Below are 10,815 nucleotides of genomic sequence, written 5' to 3'. Positions count from 1 at the left end.
TTCACGTACAATCTGTGCACTTCTCAAGCAAACAAGCTCCATTTTAATCACTGTCAGGTCAATAACATACTCGCTGGCATCATGTGATAGAAAATGATAAAACATGTTCAGATTCATAAAGACCCGTTAATCAACACAAGTTGATTGCATCCAGTGATGGGGAAAATACAATTGTTGTCTGGAGGGATCAGGTGTTAGTTGTTGCTTTGTTATTTAAGTAATATACCAGTTTGTTTTGATTTTTGCTTACATTAATTTTACTGACACCAGTGGTTATTTTTCTGTTAAAACATTTGGAGAGATGACAACCATTGTACAAGTCAAGTCTATTTTGTTTATTATAGTGTCATATATCACAATTACATCCTACAAGCATATAGTTACACAGCATAAAAACATATAGTTACATAACAGGGATCAATCATCTTAATATAAAAATATATAGACCATATCATAATTTTGTTAAGAGCAGCTATAATATGTAAAAAAAAAACAAAAAAAAACAACACTATCACATGTTTCAATACAGAGAGCAGGTGATTGGTAATATTACCACGATTAATCATCACTCTAGTAAAACAATGTTTGTAAATGACGTCTAACTCATTTTTTGTAGGTGACGTCAACCAAATGTTTGTTAAACTGTCTTACTTAATGTTTCTTAACAATGGAGTAACATCTTAAGACGGCAACGCGAGAGACTGTGTAGAGACAATAGATGGACTGTCATGATAAGTTTCTGTAAATATATTAGACAGACAGACAGACAGACAGACAGACAGACATTCTTTATTTCCTCTAATAAGAGATTACATGGTCTTGTCGTTTTTAACAATTTCAACAATTTAAAGCATGCACACTACATATTTACATCATACTACAGTTTCTTACTGTATTCTTCAAACCATGCTTAAGAGCTAGAGCTGTTCTGGAGAAGTATGTTCATTTCTGTGAACATCCCAACAAGTTTGTCACTTATAGCAACCATCAGATTGTCCCATTCTCCATCGTCCAAAGAAATATCGTTCCTTCCACCAAGAATAAATGAACATTTTTTGTCTTCCTCTAGCATATCGTATTGTACATATTTTTCAACGCTTATAAGATTAACTATTTGTTCCAGCAAGATGTCTCTACTTTTAAATAATGTGGGACATTGTATAATGAAATGTTTAACGTCATTGTTCACAACTTTTTTGCACAATTTACACATCACATTTTGGAATTCAGCCCTGTAGGAAAGCTTGATTAATTCACAAATTTTCCATGTGCTTTTAGGGAATTTCAACGTTAGAGACCATAAGGGATTGGGTCCAATATATTGATGAACTGCCCTATAATATAACAGATCGGGACGATTTCTGCACATTTTACACCATACATCATAGTAATAGTTTGTTGTGACTTTCTTAATAAACGATTTCCACTGAAACTCTCTACAGCACGCACCAGAGAACACAAACTCGAAAAAGAATGTCTCGATGTTAAATTTCACCATTGTATGGAAGATGTCTACGATGAAGCTTACGTTTTGAAACGATTGTGAGGTGAACATGAATGTACATAAGCGAATAATAAATAGAGATTTCCAGACAAAAGATAATTTAGCATTACACAGTTTGTTCCAAAGGTACAGTTTTCTGATTTCTACATCAGACCATAAATCATCAGGTAAGTCAATAGCTCTGGTAGTTATGGCCGACGACGAAGTTTTCTCAAAACCCTGGCATCTTCGTGCAGCATACCGCATGGTTCTATTTAACATATCAATGGACTTCTGCGTAGCATTTGCCCAAAGTTCACATCCGTATATAACACCTGGTATGATAATTGCTTTAATGAGTTGCGCACTTTTGAGAGGATTCAATCCGCCTGGATGGATACCAACACTCATTAGACTGTTAAGGTTCCTTCTACCTTTGTCGCACGCGCTTTCTATACCGACATCAGCTTTTAGGTTTGAACTAAACATAATTCCCGCGTAAACCTTTGTATCAGTCCATTCGATAATCGCGCCTCCTAGAGAACATACAGCTGATGGTTTATTGGCGATTCGTCTCTTATATGAAAATTCCATCAGCGAAGATTTAGCAGAGTTATAATTTAGCCTCCAAAGATTAGCATACGCATTTACGATATCTAGTTGAGCTTGGAGATTCGTGATGCTTCCAGCTAATAAGAGCGTGTCATCAGCTAATACTACGCAGGGGATATGTAGCTTTTGAATCTGTAAACCCTGTTCCGCTTCATCCAGAGCACGTGCGAGACCATTTATCATAACGAGGAATAGCCAGGCTGATAAAGTTCTCCCATGACCGACCCCTTGCTTAACTAGATAGTCTTTGCTAATTTTGCCGTCATACAGTACACGCGAGGTCACGGTTTGAAACGAATTTTGTAGTATTCTCCAAAAAATTTACCATTAAAACCGAGTCTGTACACCTTATGTAATAGCCCGTCTATCCATACACTGTTAAATGCTTTTGCATTGTCCAAGAAGGCAGCAAATACCTTTGTCTTATTTTCGATATAATGACATATCGATTCCTTGACAGTGAACGCTGCCATAATACTTCCACATTCCGCTCTAAATCCCTGTTGTAGTCTATGCGGAAACTGCAGTTAATATATTATCATGGTATAGTAAATATGTGGTGAAAGTTGACAAAGTGACAAAAGTCGAGTGCAATCTAGGATATGGTCAATTATAATAGCATTGATGGGCTTTTTTTTTATTCCACATGTACCATGGGAACGCATTGATTGTTTTATCATAAGTTACAATAATATAAAATGTAATTTTTTATTTTAACTTTAAAGATTCATTTGCATTTTTCGATGACGAGAGTTCAATTTCAGATCAAATTTTGCCGGCACACCGTTCTAAAGTTCTCAACGAATATGGATACTGTGTGTTTTAACGATTATAATCTACTGAAAAATATTAAAATCATCTGTAGACGAGGCAAAACAACTACTTGCTACTTTGACAGTCACACAACAGTAAACAACAATGCAGTTATTGACCATTTAACGTCTGAAATCAACCTTTTTTGGAAAATTGTAACGCAACAATCACGTGACCATGCGTATACAAGTCATGTGGCCTTGCGATATTTGTCAATTATGAGTTATTCCTATATAAAAATAATACGGTTACATATACTATTTTCATAAAATCGTTTAAATCTCGTCATCTCAGGGGTACTCCCTCCCAACATAAATCAACATATATGTGGATGATTTTGTGGCTCTATGGACCTGAATTGTGCCACAAAATCATCCACATTTATGTCCTTAATTAATGATATAGATACAATTCTTTTGTTTCTTGTCAATCATCATGTAATTTACATGTTTTTTTTATGAATCGCGCGTGTATTTCCTTATTTCTACTCTCATACGTAAGTGATTTAATTGAAAGGTCAGTCCAGTTATAACTGTTTATTGACAATGAAATGATATTGACGGAAAAGGGTTCTGGTTATCTAGGTCATATCAGTTCAAAGCAAATATTCAAAGTGTAATTTCAAGTGTAAGGCGAAGCGTCAAAATGACATATACAACAGCGTCATTACAAAATCACCTGACATATTTTATTGTGCTGAAAACACAATTTCACTTTGGTTGTTTATCTAGAGAACATGCAATCAATATGAACAAGTTAATACAAAACACAGATGTATAAAGGAAGGCTACTGAACGATATCTATGATTTATGTAAACAGCATGTTAATGCACGTCTTTTTTGAGAACATCACTGCCGTCGTCTTTTAGTGAATCTTTTGCAACACACGATAAGGGCCATCAACAGGAATTCCACCAGCTCTGACAGGGTAAGAAAACTAGCGCCAAGGAATATCCCCATCTGACCTCCAAGAGTTGCTGAAAACAATATAACGCAATTATACTATATTATGTTTTACCGATTGCTTATCTTATAAGCATCCCTACACAACCGCCCAATTCCTTTAATTGCGCAAGCAAATGTGCATAAAGATTTCTTTTATACTAAATTGATGAGCTGTGTTGCTTAGATAATCATTTCATTTTTGATAAACAAAATACTACACAACCAGATGTGGTAATAGGATTTTGAGCAGTAGGAAATCAAACGGGAAGATTTCTATATTTCAACTAGCACCTGCACTATCATATGTATTTATTGACAGAGTTGCCTTCGTAACTCACAAAACAACGTTTGATTGTGATTAAATATTTACTTTGGCAATATCGCAAACATGTTCCTATTTCATATGATCTTCATAAAACGTGCTTCATATAGCTTAAAACAAGTAGTGATACTATATATCCCACACAAATCATAATAAAGAAACCTCACACTACCATTTTCTGATTATCAGTCCCAACCCCATCCCTTGTTAGTGTTACTGAAGGGAAAATAGTTTGTCCCTCTGTTCTTATCCCTTGTTCAGTATTCCTAATCTGTAATAACGTCCTTTTGCCACAAAACAAAAAATGTCTAGCGCATATTGTTTATACCACCTCACATGGCGCTGTAAACTCGGTACGCAGGTAAATCTTGGAATAACACAATGTCGCCTGCATAAGTACGCCAGTTTGTCTCCTATACTTCTAACTTTGATCCTTATCATTTCACCTTTTCTGTATGTAGGTACATTTGGTATTGACCTTTAGGGGTACAACAATAGCATTGTTCCCTGTCTCGGATGTTGGCCTTTCATTTTTTGAATCTATGGATCATCTTTAGTTATGTTTAGTTTCTCTCCGATATAACAAAACAAAAATCATTGAATATGATTTAGTGAAGCGTAAATTTCTGTTTCTCCTCGATCAGATAAGATCTAGGTATGAATCCAAAATAAACACATCTGTACGCCTTCCTAAAACAAGGTTACGTTAGCAACCTTTTAGAAGGGCAAATGGTGCGGAATCTGTTTACTTTGTTCGACTTGCTTAATTTTTTAACGGATGCTTCTTTCATCACTTACTTTCAAGACGTTGTTTCCTTCGTTCGTATTTTTAATGATTATTGTACATACCTATGACCTTTTCGATGTTATACTCAGGCATGTACTCCACGTTCAAGTAGCTGAGAGTGTCGAAGAAAAAACGTACCTCCATGTAATCTCTCCTGGCGATATAACGGACATATGATAATGAAAAGATATAGAAATGTACAATTACAATATATTATATACTAGAAAATCAAATGATGTCGACAGTGTGGAAAAAAAATATGTCGAATTGTCGGAGCAGTTCGCTCCTTTTTCAAGACATACAAGAGACAAACAAAGACTTTACCTAAAATATACGTATTGCTACAAGTGTAAAAATTAGAGTTAATGTGAGAAAAGTCTACCTTCATTGCGATACTCTTTTTATATATACTTTTATGCAATCATATTAATTGTTTGTTTGCCCAGAAAGTTGCTCTCCTCAATTTTACTATTTCTTTTATTCTAATATTTTTTCCATGATAAGGATATTAATATAGCATTTTATTATTGATGTTCACAAATTGTACGGATTATAGAAGAATAAACATAACACAGCGTTAAAACACGAGAACAAAATATCATAACGCGTATACGACAAATATTTTACAGCGAAAATAACAACTTGAGATAAGATTTCGGAATCTAAGACATACCTCAAATTTTCGAAGCCCGCGTTGTTCAAAAATATTTCATTAATCTTGGAGGGGAAGTACCCGGATGTAACCGATGTGCCGTACACGTTGAACTCACATGGAAGGTCACACTGACACGTCTGCTGGAATGCTATATTTTGTAGGTAGCCACCTAGATAAAGTAAAGGTAGTATCACTTTGTTATGACGGGCTACGCTACTGTGTAGCCTTAAAATCATGACTACAGCTTAACTCTAAAAAAATAGAAGCTCTTCCAGCTTATGGACAATAGTCTGCACTAACTACCTATAAATGCAGTTTACACTCCCAACCTGCGGTTGCTTTCCTCATGGAATATGTCAGTATACAATAAACACATATTGCATGCAATGAATATGATTAACATTCCTATCAACAGTATGAAGTCGCCGCGTCTCCCATCAAACTTCCCACCGAATGGAGGATTTGATACCTACCTCGGTTATGAAGACGATAACATTCAGCATACTCCCGAAATGTACAGGTCCTCTCCGGGCCTGTTAGAAATGTCATAATTATATCAAAAGTACTGTGAAACACATTATTAGACGTTCCTTAATTTACAACAATTAAGTAACAAGTTATTTCAACTTTTATTAAAATTCCTTGAAATCAGAGAAATAATGTGAAATTTGAATATGCTATCATTCTAACTAGTAATTGGACGTGAGCAAGCACATAATTTTAATTTAAACATGGGAACGGTTTTTTGAATACGGGCCCTGATCTTTATAAGTCATCAAAAATGAAGAACATATAGTAAGCCTTTATAGAAGAAATCCAACACTTTGGCGATTGAACAGCACGTGCAGGATACATTAACAGTAAAATGAAACAAAATTGATCGCCAACTGTTTGCAACTGTACATTTTGTTGATGTCAAACTAAACAAAAATAATGAATATGCTGGTAATGCGTTTTTTTTAATTACATGACAGTTACCTGTGTCTATAGGAGCATAGTTAGCCTACCTGTGTCTGTAGGAGCCTGACAGTTAGTTAACCTGTGTCTGTAAGAGCCTGACAGACAGCCTACCTGTGTCTGTAGGAGGCTGACAGTCAGCCTACCTGTGTCTGTAGGAGCCTGACAGGTAGCTTACCTGTGTCTGTAGGAGCCTGACAGTTAGATAACCTGCGTCTGTAGGAGCCTGACAGTTAGCCTGCCTGGGTCTGTAGGAGGCTGACAGTTAGCCTACCTGTGTCTGTAGGAGCCTGACAGGTAGCTTACCTGTGTCTGTAGTAGCCTGACAGTTAGATAACCTGCGTCTGTAGGATCCTGACAGTTAGCCTGCCTGGGTCTGTAGGAGCCTGACAGTTATCCTACCTGTGTCTGTAGGAGCCTGACAGTTAGTTAACCTATGTCTGTAGGAGCCTGACAGTTATCCTACCTGTGTCTGTAGGAGCCTGACAGGTAGCCTACCTGTGTCTGTAGGAGCCTGACAGTAAGCCTACCTATGTATGTAGGAGCCTGACAGTTAGCTTACCTGTGTCTGTAGGAGCCTGACAGTTAGCCTACATGTGTCTGTAGGAGGCTGAAAGTTAGCCTACCTGTGTCTGTAGGAGCCTGACAGGTAGCCTAGCTGTGTCTGTAGGAGCCTGACAGTAAGTTAACCTATGTCTGCAGGAGCCTGACAGTTAGCCTACCTGTGTCTGTAGGAGCCTGACAGTTATCCTACCTGTGTCTGTAGGAGCCTGACAGTAAGTTAACCTATGTCTGTAGGAGCCTGACAGTTAGCCTACCTGTGTCTGTAGGAGCCTGCCAGGTAGCTTACCTGTGTCTGTAGGAGCCTGACAGTTAGTTAACCTATGTATTTAGGAGCATGACAGTTATCCTACCTGTGTCCGTAGGAGCCTGACAGTTAGCCTACCTGTGTCTGTAGGCGCCTGACAGTAAGCCTACTTGTGTATGTAGGAGCCTGACAGTTAGCCTACCTGTGTCTGTAGGCGCCTAACAGTAAGCCTACTTGTGTCTGTAGGAGCCTTACAATTAGCTTACCTGTGTCTGTAGGAGCCTGACAGTAAGCTTACCTGTGTATGTAGGCGCCTGACAGTAAGCTTACTTGGGTCTGTAGGAGCCTGATATTAGCTTACCTGTGTCTGTAGGAGCCTGACAGTTAGCTTACCTGTGTCTGAAAGAGCCTGACAGTCAACTTACCTGTGTCTGTTTGAGCCTGACAGTTAGCCTACCTGTGTCTTCAGGAGCCTGACAGTTAGCTTACCCGAGTCTGTAGGAGCCTGACGGTTAACTTACCTGTGTCTGTAGGAGGCTGACAGTCAATTTAACTGTGTCTGTAGGAGTCTGAAAGTCAACTTACCTGTGTTTGAAGGGGCCAGACAGTTAACTTACCGGTGTCTGTAGGAGGCTGACAGTCAATTTAACTGTGTCTGTAGGAGTCTGACAGTCAACTTACCTGTGTTTGAAGGGGCCAGACAGTTAACTTACCGGTGTCTGTAGGAGCCTGACAGCCACACATCCTGACTAGGTAGCGATATTTACACTCCCTTATACAGGCGTTGCGGCTGTACATGTCATGGTATCTCAAGGGACTCTGAAAACCTTCCACGTCAGTGTCCAGACAGTAGCGACCACCCGCGCATTTGTATGGGTAAGGTAAGTACTTGTACTACAGAACAAGGTAAAATCTGTTGTCATGCTGGTATCAAACGTACTCTAAAATCTTCCGAGTCTTGCCAAGTGCAAAAGCATGACATGCTTTTTTTTTTTATATAATATACCATATACCGGGGCATCAAATGAATGTGAATGGAGAAATTAACACTGGGCGAATATTGATCTCATGGACGAACGGCGAAAATTTCCAAGTATACAGTATAAGATTATGTAAAATATTCACTTATTGTTTACATTATCATTGCACTTTCCAATCCGAAACATTTAATTGACATTGATAGCGCTATGATTGCATTAAGATTATCCTTCGCGTGATTCGTCATGTGCCATTTTCTTGTGTCACATACGCAAATTATGAATTGGCATTTATGTATTTGCATATTACGAAGGCTATAATGCGAAAGCTAGTTTTCTAGAGCGAGTATTAATATGTAAACAGGTTCACAGCCCTGATCTTTAAAGCTAGTGTTTATATTTTTGATCGTTTTCGCTGTATGCCCCTTGATTCCATTTACACTCAAATTATTTGTCAACACCTTGTTCATGTACAATGTATGAATTAAACCACAGAGGTATTAACGTAATCAATATGATAGATAGCATTGATTGCAGTACGATATCCAAACAACAAAACACCACATTTGATTTGTAATAATGCTCTGAAAGGCACTGGATATTTTGTAGTAACACACTACTTATCTATGGCCTTCTACCAACAGCCATAAGTAAAGTAGAAAAAACAAAACAGCGAGAAATGAACTTATGCATGTACCTGAAGGTGAACTTGCGATCAATTTCAACTAAGTAGACGAGTATTAGCTTGCTGAGATGATGCATGACCTACCTTGGTAAGAGTGAGGGAGGCGTAGACCGAGAAACCCGGGGAGGCAAAGAAACCCTGATCGGTGTCGGGTTCCTCGTTAGGGTCATGGACAATTATCTGGTGGAACACATATCAATATAGGATAACAATAATAATAATTCGTTCCTTCGACCTAGCATAGGTATTTTCTAATCGTTTGTTTACAACATATTAGGGCAACAAAGGATCTTTCATGGTACAGACAAACGTCCCTAAAATCGAATTCGGAGACACATAAACATTGAAACCAAACAAGTCGCCTTGTCGGACCTCTGTCAGTTAATATATATGACCCTCTTACCTCAAACCAGCCACCCACATGCATGTATCCATTGCTAAGAGATGTAAGGGGACGTACTGTTTAAGAAAAAAAATGAAAAAGACACTGAGGACTCGAGTACTCCTCAACAAGTTTATAGGCCCCGACTCTTTACTTTTCTCAGGAAGTCCACAATTCGATCATCGTACAGTAACCGGTCAAAACTCTTCACACGTGTAGAAGATTGACCATCAGAACGAAAAAAATAAATAATGTATATATCTGGAAGGAATGTTTCATACTTTCATGCCGTGTATAAATAATAGAATGATTAACGAAAGGTAATTTGGTGACAGCATACAAAATATAGTATGATTAGGTAAATAATCTTTACGCTAGAGACACGACGAAGTTTCCTCGCCATTACGCTTGTTTTCATTTTTAATTTACTTTTAATTATTTCCCTTTGTCGTTCAAACTTGAAATATAAATTACTGTAAACAAAGATACCTTCATTCCAGCTGCTAGGTTATCGTTGTAAACGTACTCGTCTTGGTCTATGTGGGTGTAAAACGCCAGAGACTTTGCACTTCCGGTTGTGCTCGTTACGAGCGGACCATGACTTCTTATGTATTCTTCACTATTAAATGTGAAACACAAGCCGATCTCAGTGAGCGTTGGGGTGAGAACCTCGCTGCAGTTTAACATGACATTTTGCATGTCGACGCATGCGTAGAATAGGTCATTGACAGTGAATGAAACGTTGTGTATCCATTCGTCCGGTAGGGGGAGCGACAAGTTACTATATATTGGGTAGTCATAGTCTAGGGGAGGTACAAAATTTGTCATCCTACTTATCGTAAGAAGGTAATGTTCCATCGCTGCATCAGGTCTCAGTGAAGATCTCTTGTACGGTGATAAATTACAGAATGTGATGGCAGGGAACGGTAGCTGGTTGACAAGTTCCACTTTGATGTTAGACATGGTTGTGTGCTGGGTGTACTTGTTAAATAGGCCGACGCACGTGTATATCAACAACCCAGCCATACAAAGCAACGCTAATATCCAAAGACCCCTGAAATTACATATATATTCTACTTGCATAAAAGCATGAAGTTACCTTTGGATAGAAACACGTTGCTAAGTAATTTCAAACTTATGCTAAATATTTGTACACTGTTATCTTGTATTTTTTATGATTAGGTAGATACTCGTGTATATCATCCTACCAAACAAACAAAAAATCAGCCAACTTCCGGATCGTGATTAATTATAAGGTGCAAGCATGAATGTTTTTTTCTTTTTAAAGCTTTTAAGACATGCTATTATCACTCTGTTAAAATGCATTTATGAATGAATAATAGGTTGTAATGGATGACTGTTTTTAAAACAGAATGTTTTTGCAATCAC

The 10,815-nt window shown here is 37.8% G+C and overlaps 1 protein-coding gene across 1 annotated transcript; it reads right to left on the bottom strand.

Moving 5' to 3' along the window:
• Positions 1-5,282: 5,282 nt before the first annotated feature.
• Positions 5,283-10,389, bottom strand: LOC110457435 (acid-sensing ion channel 1-like). Its single transcript, XM_021508722.1, has 6 exons — positions 9,916-10,389; positions 9,129-9,224; positions 8,096-8,276; positions 6,091-6,150; positions 5,636-5,786; positions 5,283-5,286 (listed from the first exon to the last, which is right to left on the bottom strand). The coding sequence occupies exons 1-6, from the start codon at positions 10,387-10,389 to the stop codon at positions 5,283-5,285; spliced, it is 966 nt and encodes a 321-aa protein (XP_021364397.1).
• Positions 10,390-10,815: the final 426 nt, after the last annotated feature.

Source organism: Mizuhopecten yessoensis, unplaced genomic scaffold, assembly GCF_002113885.1.
Source record: "Mizuhopecten yessoensis strain PY_sf001 unplaced genomic scaffold, ASM211388v2 scaffold9133, whole genome shotgun sequence".
Lineage (NCBI taxonomy): Eukaryota > Metazoa > Mollusca > Bivalvia > Pectinida > Pectinidae > Mizuhopecten > Mizuhopecten yessoensis.
This window is presented reverse-complemented; position numbering and strand designations above follow the sequence as displayed.

Coding starts and splice junctions, on each gene's coding strand:
- LOC110457435 (XM_021508722.1), bottom strand. CDS start 10,389: ATGTCTAACATCAAAGTGGAACTTGTCAACCAGCTACCGTTCCCTGCC. Junction 8,277..9,128: donor CCTCCCTCACTCTTACCAAG/GTAGGTCATGCA, acceptor CTTGTTCTGTAG/TACAAGTACTTACCTTACCC. Junction 6,151..8,095: donor TCAGGCTCCTACAGACACCG/GTAAGTTAACTG, acceptor CATTTCTAACAG/GCCCGGAGAGGACCTGTACA.